This window comes from Dunckerocampus dactyliophorus, chromosome 5, assembly GCF_027744805.1.
Source record: "Dunckerocampus dactyliophorus isolate RoL2022-P2 chromosome 5, RoL_Ddac_1.1, whole genome shotgun sequence".
Classification (NCBI taxonomy): domain Eukaryota; kingdom Metazoa; phylum Chordata; class Actinopteri; order Syngnathiformes; family Syngnathidae; genus Dunckerocampus; species Dunckerocampus dactyliophorus.
In genome coordinates, this window is record NC_072823.1 from 23,565,741 (window position 1) to 23,579,773 (window position 14,033).

General features: G+C 44.0%; 1 protein-coding gene across 1 annotated transcript; it reads left to right on the forward strand.

Annotated features, from left to right (window-relative positions):
* The first annotated feature begins 230 nt into the window (after positions 1-230).
* Positions 231-9,448, forward strand: rassf9 (Ras association domain family member 9). Its single transcript, XM_054777816.1, has 2 exons — positions 231-389; positions 6,889-9,448. Exons 1-2 carry the CDS (start codon positions 343-345, stop codon positions 8,069-8,071), a joined length of 1,230 nt encoding a protein of 409 aa, XP_054633791.1. The 5' UTR covers positions 231-342; the 3' UTR covers positions 8,072-9,448.
* Positions 9,449-14,033: the final 4,585 nt, after the last annotated feature.

Sequence of the window (14,033 nt, forward strand, 5' to 3'; positions counted from 1 at the left end):
CATCATCATCATCATTATTATTATTATTATTATTATTATTATTATTATTATTATTTCAGGGTATTTTTACAGAGCATATTATTAAGACAAGCAGGTGCACTAGTTGCAGTACCGGAGTCAGCCGTGCAGGTGTATAGGGGCAGTGTTGCACCAGTGAATGCTCCCAGCCGTCCCCCTCCTCCTCCTCCTCCTCCTCCAAAGGGCCGGCCTGGCTGACTTAAGTTCCTGCCGGGACAACACACCAACTTTTCCTTTTTCTTCTCCGGCAGCAAAGTGCTTGTGGTGCTGCCATGCTGGAGCTGTGAGGCTTGTGGGCCGACTGCTGCTTTATTCCTCCTGATCATGGCGCCTTTCGGGAAGAACTTCCTGAAAGCTCGACTGAAAAACAGGTAAGATTAAAAGAAAACACGGCTCCTCCATTTACGCGTATGTCACTGTGTATCAGGTACTTCCCAGCTTTGAAGTGGCTTAAATGGTTGAAAAAAAAAAGTGTGTCACACTAACACCCTTTATTGTGTACGTATACCTGATTAGTTCTATTCAACATTTGAGAGAAAAAGACATTTAGATAAAGGTGCTAGTTGATCTATCATACTAAACTAATGATCTAATTTCATTTCTAATAATTGCATTGTGTTCCATTGTTGTGTGGATGCCTTGGCTTGATGAGATGTATTTACATGCATTGTATTTGCACTGTACTTGTGTGAGAGCAGTGTTTGTGTGCTCTGTAATTACTACTAAAATGTGTTTGCGCATTTTCCCCGCCTTTTCCTGCAGCTTGACAGTCAGTACTGTCAGCACCACTTGTTGAATTTGCAGCAGCAATTTCTTGAAGTGGCCCCTCATTCTTTTGATGTATGCAGCTGCTACACCTTTTTAAATTAGCTGCCAGGCCCCCAAACACCCAGGCCAAAAGCTGCAGAATGCACAATGGAGTGGCGTGGACCCTCACGCTTCTTAAGTATTGAGGGCAGCAGCTCAATCCCGAGCTCCGTGTTGCCAAAAGGATCAAAGTTTTGCACTGAAAGGAGCTCTCTCTTCTTGCCACCACACTGTGTAGAAAAACTCACTTCTTTAGGTATGCCATCTAACGAGAGGTGGAAAATAACATCACATTTACTGGTGTTACTGTAATTCTGTAGTTTTTTTGTGTACAGATGTCTCTCGTTTATCGCGGTTCGTTGGTTCCAGACTCTACCGAAGTAGGATTCAATATTAGTAAGTGGAATATTTTTATAGTTGGAGCATAGAAAACCTGTTTGTGATTTTTTGAATACAGTTTTTACCATTAATAGAGTCCTGTAGACATGAAATACCCCCCCTATAGCCTTTACACTTGTTTTACCCAATGTAGTAGACATAATAATAAAAAATAGGCCATCTTAGACATAAATAAGATAAGAAAGTCACACATTAGCATTGACAGCATACTTCCTGGTGACTATTGTCTCGTCAATGTAATGTTACTGACACCTGGAGACCAGTATAGAATGCCACTTTACTGCTGCTGGTTAGGAAGAGACTCAAGACGCACTTCAATCACTTTATTAACAAGCAGAGAACACGCGTAGTGAGCAGTCACACAGGAGCTGCTGTCGAGCACTCTCTATATTGCTAACCTGCTGCTAACAGTCAGCTCTAGCTAGCTGACGCCACACACGTCACTTCCCAGGCCCCGCTTCTTAAAGGTGCACACAAGCCACAGATACTGCTTTACACTTCATATCACGTCTTTTGAATGCTTTATATTTGTATTTTCATTCATTCAGCCATTTTTATGCTTGATTTAGGCCATGAATATGTACAGTTTGCTTAAATATGCATATTTTTTTTTTACTAATAATAGAACATAGTCAACCACAAAACAGCGATCATTTACTAATGAATGAATTTTTGAAAACCACGGTAAAGTGAGGGTGCAATGTTCGAACCCCGATGTAGCAAGGGATGACTGTATTTGTATTTTTATATATACAGTCATTCCACGTTTATCGTGGTTAATTGGGTTAATTTTGGAGATGTGGGATTCAATATTAATAATTTGGAATATTTGTGTAATTACAGCATGGAAATCCTGTTTGACCTTCTAAAAATGTTTTTAACATTATTAGAGCCATGAACTTCAACAAACATGAAAGAACACGCCTATAGTCACCTTTAGATAGATAGATACTTTATTTATCTCCAACAGATTTATACTCATATTGCCTATTATTGTAGACGTGATAAGCAATAATAAGACATCATAACTCAGCAATGCTCAACTAGCATTGGGAAAGTTCTTAAACGTAATGTGGGTGGATCGCGCATGGCATTAAAAAAACAAAAAATGGACATCGGCCTTTCATCACAGTGACAACATTGTCACTTGACACTCCGACACTACTGCTGGATTTGTTCACATCACATTTCGCAACTCTTCTACGCAGGCGATGGGATCTCTGGAGTGACACACGAGACGACTGCCGCTTTAAGCATAGCAATAAACCAAGCTAACTAGTTAGCCTCCAGTTTATTTATCCTAAACGTAAGAATGGGTGAGGAAGAAGGACAAAATAAGCTGCCAAAAATGTGACAATTCCATACGGAATAATAGGCCATTGTCAACCACAAAACAGCGATCATTTATTATTGAAAAGAATGTTTAAAAACCGCGATAGAGCGAAGGACCGATATTCGAACCTCGATGTAGCGAGGGCAGACTGTTTATATTTTTTAATCTGTACTTATATTTGACTCTTGTATTGTACTTAGCTACATTTTACTAGAGTAAATATAAATGGTTAAGGAATAGAGCTCAAGTTAGGTTGGGGTTGTGCTTAGAGGCGGGGTTAAGGTTAGGGTTAGTGTTAAGCTTGAGGTTAGGGTTTTGGTTAGAGGTAGGGCTTGCGGGTGGTGTTTGATTTAGGGTTGCATTTAGGTTAAAGTTTTGGTTAAAGGTAGGGTTGGGGTTAGAATTGCGTGTTAGAGATAATATTAGCACTGGGGTTAGGGTTTTGGTTAGAGGTGGGGTTTAGTGTTAGGGCTAGGGTTAGGTTAAGCGTAGTTTTGTTCGAACACAATATAAAAATCTAAAATTATGTTTGCTAGTAGTCAATAAAAATGAATAAACTGAGAACTCTAAACCCCTAACCCTAACTGAGAAGTCACTCGCTGGTGTGCAAAGGTTGTGTTGTTATTGTTGCTACAGCATAGTTGCTGAAGTGTAAGGGTTGTGTTGTTGATGCCGCTGCAGTGTAGTGGTTCTGCTGCAGTTGTTGTTAGATAAGGGGGAAGAGGTGTGTTTTGTCTGTGCTCGCAGATCACAGTGCAGCTCATCCCGCTGATGAACATCCAGATTAAAAAAAATATGTTATTTCCGTCCTCCCCTCCCAGATAAGACCACAGGAAGCACCGCCTGTCCTACACCAGGCAACAGTTGTACTCATTGTTCTGTAGTTAAGGATTTCTAGCATTTGTCGCTACTTAAATACTAATAACATCCTATTAGTGATTGTTTCTACATTATTGTAAATGTTATGAATGGTTCAAAACCACCAGCACGCCTCTCCTTTAACTTGAAAGGATTTATGAGCCAGCGGGAAGTGTGAACATCCTGTGCTCTTCTTAACTTGGCTGGATGAGGTCAAGTAGGAGTGCGAGAAGATCAGGTTTCCTGGGTTTCTTTGAAGTGTAACAAAGTTACAAGAACGTTCTATTTATTTTTATTACACAGCATTGATTTCCAGAGAATGTTCGGTGTTGCTGTCGAGACTTGAGGGCAACCCTCATATGCAGCACCTGCAAGTGCATCCCAATCCCAAACTATCAATGTGGAATGTAGTCGGCCCTTATGAGCTGCACTGCTGTCATGTAACACCACGCTGCATGCCTACAGCTCCTCTGATTGTTTGGGGAACACAGGGAACACTGCTTTTTGGTTTTGGAAATCACAACTCTGGTTTTGTTTCAAACTTGCATACATACGGTGGTCAACTGGGGCAAACGCTCCAAAAACACACAAACCCCATAAAACAAATGCAACAGAATACGCTGCACCTGGAATGCTGGAACAAAACGGACGCTAGCCAGGTTAGCAGGGCCTTCACACCTGAGGGGATATACTGTACATCTTTGCACCTGTCAACCACCGTATTACCAAGTTCCATTCAGGAACATCACATATTGACAGTCACGCGATTCATCATATCCGGAAAGGAGTAGAAAGAAGTGAATTGTGTTCTTTTTGAAAGCCTTTGTTTTTGTCCCCGTGCTAACATGCTTTATCGTTCATGTCCAAGCAGTCATTCACGTGTTAACAAGGAGTACACATTAAAATGTAAAAAAAAAAAAAAAAAGGGGGGACATTCTTCTACTTCCTGTCTCACTCTGCTCAGGCCAGGGGTGGGGGGAAGGGGGTGTTTCAGGATGTTGGTGATTGTGATTGAGGACAAATACAGGTGCTTCCCACTCACTGTACTCTCTTCCTGCTCAGCTGCCCACTCATCTTGTTATGTTATCTTACTGGGAAACAAGGGAATTTCTAATAGTAGCCAAATAAGGTACGCGTCCATCTTTTGGTGATAGGGCTCCCTAGTCTTGTGGCCAGTGCCCTTACCTTGCTTATACAGTAAAATGAATACAACTACTGTATTTATAATGGTATATTCAGTGTGGTGTAAGACAGTCTTAAAACAAAAGAAGCAGAACTTACAGTAAATACAGATATAGTTGGTTCATAGCCAATAGGAAGTACCTGTGACAGTGTTTAGACGCCGAATGAAACACTCTGTAGGTGCGCTTTGCTAGAAGACACTGGACTTTTATTATCCGCTTCTCAAGAGGTCAAAGTCATCCCGCCGAATGTTGGAGGCGTGCAGCATTTGTTTGTCGAGAGCGTAGGTCAGCTATTTGCTTTTGCAAGCTCGCCTCCCTCTGAGGAGCCTCGTAACCATTAACTAGCATTGCTGCATACCTGTGGCATTCCTCAGGGCTTGTTCAACACTTTGCTTTACGTCCACGTGGGAAACTAAACACAGACAAGATGCAGCATTGGGAGAATACCTTCCAGATAGGATCACTTGATGGTACCATCTTCAGAGGGGTTGTCTTGCCCCATCGTAACAATTGATCACAGCACCTACAAGATGAATGGCCTTTTCTTGTCTCTCCTATCGGTCTGCCTATAGAAGCATGTTGTTGTCCAATCACAAGCACGTCATTGCTACTGCATCTTGTATGTTTTAAAATCTTTAAGCTGCCTGGAATGTAAGTGTGTGAGAAAGGACGTATGCATCATGTACATCTGCAATAGGAATGGACATTTTATTAACCACGCCGTGGTTTAGTTGTTTGTACGTAATGTTCTCTTGATGAGACATTAACCTTAAATTACATTACTGTCACACTGCATGTAGTTAACCATGGCATGTCTGATGATATACAGTGAAAAAAAATTCTCCTCCCATTCTGTGTGGAAGTGGTAAATATTTGGCTTCTTATTTTGTCCTCCTTCCCCACTCCGTTTGAAACACTTTCTAAAGCTTTGAACGAATCAATTGGAGGCTAACTAGTTAGCTCGGTAGGTCCCTGCAGTGATTCCGTCGCCTGCGTAGAAGAGTTGCGCAATGTAGTGTAAACAAAGAATAATAGGAGTGTAAAGGTGCCTATAAGGGTGTTATTTCATGTCTACAAGGCTCTAATAATGTTAAAAACCATATTTAGAAAGTCAAACAGGAGGGATGACTGTACACACTACTAAACTACTGCTATATAGTAGAGGTTTTCTCACTGATATCCGCTATAACGATATTTCCTATACAGATGTCAACCGACATGCTGTAGGCAACAGCTTGTCGTGTGATGAACACATTAGGCGTCATGTGATGCCATTGGATGCGTTTCACAAATAAACAGTTTGTGCAAAGTATTGCAATATCCAATACAAGTTATAGAAAAAGTGCCAGATTTATTTTAAACACGTCACACTGTTGTAACTCCATAAAAGTCAACTAAAATAACTCTTACTAAGCAAGTAGTTAGCCTTTATAAATTCTAAATGCGTGCGTAATATCATGTGTGCACTATATAGTGTGTACGAACAAGCGCATATGACGTAGTGCATACTACCAAGGGCATACTGAGTAGTGCGTACTACCAAGGGCGTACTGTATAATTCGTACTGCCAAGTGTATACTACCACTCCATAGTGCGTACTCTCACAAGCATACTACCGAGAGCATACTATGCAGTGTGTACATACGGCAATCAAAGCTCACTTTTACTTTCTTTTTGAGCTGTATTAACATGTGTGTCATCATGTGGGACTAAAATTGAACTGTGCCATCCGCTGGCATTTGAAGGAGGTTAAGTGTGGCGTAGGAGACATTTTGTCTTTTATGTAGCTACCAAACATGCTCCAGAAATCCAATAGAAGTGTCTGCAAATGTCTTATTTGATTAGTTGTTCCTGATGTGGACGTCATGCAATGTATTAGCTATGCTACATTAGCGCTGGCCTATTGGGCACATAGGGGGAAAAAAATGGTTATTGGTCAGTTTTGATGGTCCACATGAAAAGGTAATGAGGTTCTGGGGGGTTAAACAGCATGAAGTGATCATCACTGATGAGCAAGAAACTAATAGGATCAAGGCAAGGCAATGAAGGAATGTCATTTCCTGCTCGATGACCTCTTAGGTCGCCGTCATAGTAGAACAAAACAATGTGTAGAACAGTCCATGGTTTGTAGAAAAAACACCTGGCAGTTTGCAGTCTAAAGGTAGTAGTCTAAAGCTGAATTTGACCGTTTCAGGGCTACTCACAAACAACAACAAAGCACCTTGGGGGAGGGAAATATGTCAAGTTTCTATCTAAGACCTTGATGTTACTGTTTCTTGTGTTTCCCAGGAGCAAAGACAGCGAGGCTGTGACAGGGAGAGAGATTCAGGTGACGGTCTGCAATGAGGAGAAGGTGGTCTGTGGAGTAACCAAGCACACCACATGTGCAGACATGATTCAGGCATTATTAGAGGATCACAGATCCATCCCAGAGAGCAAGCGGCTCCTGCACGGCGAGTCAAAGGACTTTTGTTTGGTGGAGCGCTGGAAGGGCTTTGAGAGGGCCTTGCCGCCCCTGACTAGGATTCTGAGGCTGTGGCACGCCTGGGGGGACCAGAAACCCTTTATCCAGTTTGTTCTGGTCAAAACCAGCGACTTTGTGCCTCCACGAGCTATGAAGGGTCCAAAGAGCAGAACCAGCAGCAAGGCTGCAAGATGCATCAAGAACCCTCAGACTCTGCCCATAGACAAGCAGAAACGTGTGGTGAAGAAGGCCTTCCGGAAGTTGGAGAAGCTCCACAAGGACAACAAAGTGTCCGCCGGCACTGAGGAGATTGACCACATGGTGCAGCTCATTCTCGACCAAGACCGCACCATCCAGGAGCAAATCCAACGAATGAGGAATCTTGATTTGGAGATGGAGCAGCTTCAAGTGCACAAAGATGGAGGTGAGTCTGAGGATTGTGGATCTACTTTGGACTCGGAGCAAGTTGACGAGTTCCTGCACAGCAGCAACTGTGTCCACCAGCTGGAGCTGCAGCTTCAGAGGCACCAGGCGATCATCACACAGCTGGGTCACGCCATTGATGCAGAGCTGAGAATGGCGGGTGAGCAGGAAGAAGCGCAGGCTGCTCCCTGTACGTCCTCCGAGGCCAGCGAGTCTCTGCTGGCCGAACTGGAGAGGATGCAGGCGGAGCTGAGACGCAGTGTCTTGGCGGGTGTGTCCCTCCACACTCAGGCGGCTGAAGTGGACAAGCAGCTCCACTGGTCCGAGGCCGCCTTCATCTCCAAGGACCAGGAGTGCTGGCAGCTGGCCGCTCAGCTCAGCTCGCTGCAAACGGCCGACGCGGCGGAGGAGATGCCCGTTGCCATCAGCGTCAAAACGGAGACTCAGGTGGTAAAGGTCAAGCACGGCTCGTCCCCCGCCGATGTGACTGACACGGACTCTGACACCGGCATCAGCTCCACACACAGCCAGGACTCACTGTCCCCCGGCCAAGACTTCCCTCCTCCACTGGACACGGACGTCTGAGAAGACTTTTGACGTCGGAGCAACAACATTTTATTGACGACTGCCATTTCCTATGTACTCTCCCAACAACAGCACCTTCACGAAGGTAGCAGTCCCAAGATCTTTGCAACTAGAAGAAATGAACAGTCCATTACTGCCCACACTATGCAAAGTTCATGTTTGTAACTCACTTTTTATCATGTTAAATATGCACTATTAGGACTTGAAGCCACAATCTTGTGTGCTTGTCCACTATGGTTATTTCTTTTTAATGAGGCGGCACTTATCATGTCTATTAACAGTGTTTTATATTAAAACTCACTAAGGTGTGCATGTATATAGAAATATATTAGATTGTAATAGATGACCTTCCTATGGATGGCAGCTGTACATATACACCAATGAAAAATGATATTTTTGTGCCATTATTATTTACTACTACCTATGGTCATGAGCTTTGGGTAGTGACCGAAAGGACAAGATCACAGGTGCAAGGGGCCGAAATGAGTTTTCTCCTTAGGGTGGCTGGGCTCTCCCTTTAGAGATAAGGTTAGAAACACTGTCATCCGGGAGAAACTATGAGTAGAACCTCTGCTCCTCTGCATTGAAAGGAGCCAGATGAGGTAGCCCGGGCATCTGGTCCGGATGCTTCCCGGACGCCTCACTGGGGAGGTGTTCAGGGCACGTCCAACCGGTAGGAGTCCTCAGGGAAGACCCAGGACATGTTGAAGACTACTGTATGTCTCTCAACTGGCCTGGGAATGCCTCGGGATCCACCGGGAGAAGCTGGACAAAGTGATCGGGGAGAGGGAAGTCTGGGCTTCCCTGCATAGGCTGCTGCCCCGCGAATCCGACCTCGGATAAGCCGTAGAAGATGGATGGATAGATTTACTACATTTGTTAAAAAAAAAAAAAAAGTATTTATTTTTATGGGCCTGCGATAGCTAATGCAAAGCAATGCAGCCCATGGTATTATTCCTCATACTTATTCTGTATGTATCATTATGGACCTGCAAGTGCAGCAGTAGCAGTCACTGTTTAGAGCTTTGGTCTGTAACTTTTAATCAGATGATGAACAGCCTATTTCAGTGAAATTGGTCTTTTCAATAAATGACCTGCTCAAAATGTTTTGTCTTGTTCGTCCATTTTTTTTTAAGTTCTACTTTATTATTATTCAAGTGTGATTGGCAGAATGTCGGTAGCTGTTGTTGCACTATTCTCAGGGTGACAGGAACATCTAATCTCAAAGAATTGTGTCTTGTCAAACATGCGACTGAAAGACTCCTTCTTTGTACTCCTGGCAGACAGGGCCCACGCTGGGGGAGGGTATCCATTTCACGAGATGAAAACATTTTAACCACACACCCCTCTTCCTCCGCCTCTCTGTGGCTGTCAACGTCTTCAAGGCTCTTCCACTGGTATCGAGTAGAGCTGTTGCTTTTATTTTAGCGAGTAAGAGTGCGTGTTTGCTGTCAAGGGTCACTGCTGGTCGTGGTTGTAGATTGTTTTGCCACAGAAACATGACTTTACATGCTAGCAGCAGGAAATGTTCTCCTCCCCCATGAGTCGATGTAAAGCTCCCTGTCCTTCACTTGGTGGCAAAGGGGACAGGTGAAGATGTTCATTAACTGGCTTGAAGACAGAGGTGACACGTCTTCAAGCTCCACAAGCTGAGACACATTCAGGAGCCTCCCAGCTAATTGGCAGCACATCCAAGGCACGTGAATCATTTCATCAAACAGACCGACCGTATAATCAAATGTCTCCACTACTGTCTCTTGAGTGTGTCTTTTTGTGTCTAAGTTGCTGATATTGCAATACACCCCAGACTGTCTGATTCTTCCCTGAGACCCCAAATGACAAAAACTGCCCCGCTTTGTCCCCACTGCAAGCGGACCATAACAGCCAAAATGACATTTTAAACGTATATGTGACATTCCAATTCCAAACACATCACCACTCAAGTCTCCATTAGCTAACCTAGAAGCCATCTGCTGACTTTTGAATGGTTTACAAAATGACGCTATTGCTACGGCTACGGCTAAATGTTAAGACATTTAGCCGTCATATCCTAAATGTCAGTGACTACAAAGCCATTCTTTAGGTCTGATCTTCAGTTATGTTAGCTTGCTGTGATGAAAACATCCAAGCCTCTTGTCAGCGGCAATAAACAGAATGATTCAAGTCAAGACTGTCTTTGAATGAGGACGCTGTCTTTCGTACCTGATTGCTTCAGCCTGAAGCTGCTGATGAGCTACTCACACAAACATGGAATACGTCCCCCTCGTCGCTTCAGCGAAAATATTTCTGTCCCACAGTTGGGGCATGACAGAAAATGATTGAGAAACTCTGCTTTAAGCAAGCTCATGTGCCTCTAACCATCCCTACGGGACTCAGGAGCACTACAACATACAGCGGTGTGAAAAAGTGTTTGCCCCCTTCCTGATTCTTCTTTTTTTGCATGTTTGTCACACTTAAATGTTTCAGATCATCCAACAAATGTAAATATTACTCAATGACAACACAACTGAACACAAAATGCATTTTTTAAATGAAAATGTTTATTATTAAGGGAGAAAAAAAAATCCAAACATACACGGTCCTGTGTGAAAAAGCCCCCAAAACCTAATAACTGGTTGGGCCACCCTTAGCAGCAACAAATGCCATCAAGCGTTTGTGATAACTTGCAATGAGTCTCTTACAGCGCTGTGGAGGAATTTTGGCCCACTCATCTTTGCAAAATTGTTGTAATTCAGCCACATTGGATTGTTTTTGAGTATGAACTGCCTTTTTAAGATCATGCCACAGCATCTCAATAGGATTCAGGCCAGGACTTTGACTAGTCCACTCCAAAGTCTTCATTTTGTTTTTCTTCATGCATTCAGAGGTGGACTTGCTGGTGTGTTTTGGATCATTGTCCTGCAGGACCCAAGTTGGTTTCAGCTTTAGATCACAAACAGATGGCCGGACATTCTCCTTCAGGGGTTTTTGGTAGACAGCAGAATTCATGATTCCATTTATCACAGCAAGTCTTCCAGCTCCTGAAGCAGCAAAACATCCCCAGACCATCACACTACCACCACCATATTTTACTGTTGGTATGATGTTCTTTTTCTGAAATGCGGTGTTACTTTTACGCCAGATGTAGTGGGACACACACCTTCTAAAAAGTTGAACTTTTGTCTCGTCAGACCACGGAGTATTTTCCCAAAGGTCAAGATGTTTTCTGGAAAAACTATCTATGTTCCCACCCTCCCCTATGGTCATGAGCTTTGGGTCGTGGCTAAAAGAACGAGATCGTGGATACAAGCGGCTGAAATGAGTTTCCTCCGTAGGGTAGCTGGACTCACCCTAAGAGATAGGGTCATCCGGGAGGGGCTCAGAGTACAGCCGCTGCTCCTTCACATCGAGAGGAGCCAGATAAGGTGGCTTGAGCATCTGGTCTGGACGCCTCCCTGGTGAGGTATTCTGGGCATGCCCTGCCAGGAGAAGGCCCCGGGGCAGACTGAGGACACGCTGGAGGGATTATGTCTCACAACTGGCCTGGGAACACCTTGTACTTCCGGTGGAGCTGGAGGAGGTGGCCGGGGACCGGGAAGTCTGGGCTTCCTTACTGAGACTGCTGCCCCCGTGACCCGGACCCAGATAAGCGGAGTAAAATAGATGCATGAATGGATGGCTATAGTTTAAGTCTGCATATTAATTTAATACCAACTTGAAGGGGAAAGTTTAACAATCATGATAAAGCAGAATCCATGCACATAGAACAATGAACAACTTCATGCTCCGTCTCCTTTCTGCTTCGTTCTCCTTGCGCTGTGAGGCGTTCAGGCACACTTGTAATTATGAGTGTTAGGCCATCATTGTTTTTCATTGTTTTTCAGGTATGACAATTGGTGTACCCCTGGCTTTGGGAACCTAGCCTGTAAAATGATTTGCAGTTGAAGTCATGATTGATGTGCTGTTTGAAAAAGATGCACACACCTGTGCACACACACACACTTTGATGTCAAGTAGAGGGCCAAAAAATATGGCCGCATGTTTGAGACCCCTGTTTTAGACACTAATGAGCGGTATCGTTTTGGTCCTGCTACACTATCCTTATGGCTACCAAAAGATGTTCATGAACTGTAACATCAACATGCTTGCAATGTTTGTGTGTTGAAGACGAACATTTTCTCCGGTGTATAATACGATGCATTTGGTCGTGTTATCATCTGGTGGGTGAATATCTGTCTGCAGCTAATTGGATCTCGGTAGAGAGTCTGGTGTGGTCTGATTGACAAACACAAGAATTCATTAGTGTCTCCTCCAGATGCAGGCGGGACCACTTTGACCCCTTTGGAGGACCACTTCTCCAACAAGGACTTGCGAAGGTACCTCAAGGGGTTGGAGCGAGGGACGCATGAGAAGGAGACAAAAAAACAGGAAAGATGTCTTCCATTGTTGTTGATTTTGTTGAGGTCATGAAGGATTTAACCTGAAGCGGACTGTACGGCTCGGTTTTAACACCAATTGTATTAAAGCTGCATTTCCACTTTCAACAGTCCAAAGCTCCTCCGACATCCACTCTCTCTTGGACGGGTGTCGCCACGGCAACCCCAAGCCCTCTCGCCACCTTGCTCTGAATGCGGCTTCATTTTTATTTTTTTTATTTTGGTGCATTCACTGCATTTAAATCAGATCTCCACAAACAAATAGCAGTCTTTACCATAGAGATGCACAAAGTCAATTTTGCCCCCAACGGAGACGTAGCTGGGAGCCATCAGAGCTTCATTTGAATAAACACTTCTGTTTTGTTTGGTCTGGACTCTTCATGCTGGCAGGCTTAGATTTACGTCAGTGTGTTGACTGCGACACAAAGAGAGACGCATTCCTGCCGCTGTGCAGCCATGACACTCTTCTTACACTTCCTGAAAGCTAAAAGGACTTTGAAGACAGTGAAAGCCTGCTGGGAGGAATGTGAAGGACATGCAGGACATCTTTACAACTGTTATTGTTAGGATGTGCTCGGTGTGTGAGAAAGTCCAGTAAATGTCTCACAACTAAACAGCAGCTGCTTCTGATGCCTTCATGGGAACACACCTGGAAAATGTAACAACTTTCAAGACGGTCCAAATCGCAGCGGTCAAATATATTGATGGGCGGACCAATGATGTAATATCAAGATACCATGGCTCCTTATGGTGGTTCTGAAAGTGGCATTTCGGTTCCTGCTGGGCCCCAGGATAAGGGTGTGGGTGGTTTCCTCCAACTCCCAGAACTGAAAGGTGCCGCAGAAGCCAGCTGAAAAACGAGCTGAGATTTTGCATACAGCCAAAAAGCAACCCCTTGGAAAACTAGTATTATATGGTATTTTGGGTGTGCAAGGTTTCCCCACCTCCCGGACCACAAAGGTGCTGCGAAAAAAGTGAGATTTCAGCCAATAAGGGTGTGTGGTTTCCCCAACTCCCAGACCAGAAAAGCCCCACAGAAGCAAATGGGAAAACAAGATTTTGCATCGGGTCTGGACCTGGTAAACCATTTGAACATCAACCCCTTGGAAAAGTATTTTGGGTACTGCTGGCACTTGAGAGTGGAACACCAGAAAATCGAAAATGTCCTTTTACGTTGTTTTGGGGTCCTCCTGGGACCCACAATAAGGCTGTGGTTGGTTTCTCCAACTCCCAGACCAGAAAGATGTCACAGAAGCTAACCAAAAAACATGACTTTTTTTCATCAGGTCTGGCCCTGACTAAACATCAAAAAATCGACCCTTTGGAAATACGGTATAAGTTATAAAGGTGCCAAGGAAGAAAGTCAGATTTCACAACAGGATCTGATGAAAAAGTGGCCTTTTGTGGTGTTTTGAGGTTCTGCCAGGACACCAAATGATGGTGTGGATGGTTTCTCCAACTCCCCCACCAGAGAGATGCCACAGAAGCTAACCAAAAAACATGAGATTTTGTGTCAGGTCTGCTCCTGACACAACATCCAAAAATCG

Bases quoted from the DNA above. Each gene is read 5' to 3' on its own strand.
- rassf9 (XM_054777816.1), top strand. From the start codon at position 343: ATGGCGCCTTTCGGGAAGAACTTCCTGAAAGCTCGACTGAAAAACAG. The intron at 390-6,888 runs GTAAGATTAAAA...TGTGTTTCCCAG, and splicing joins AAAGCTCGACTGAAAAACAG to GAGCAAAGACAGCGAGGCTG.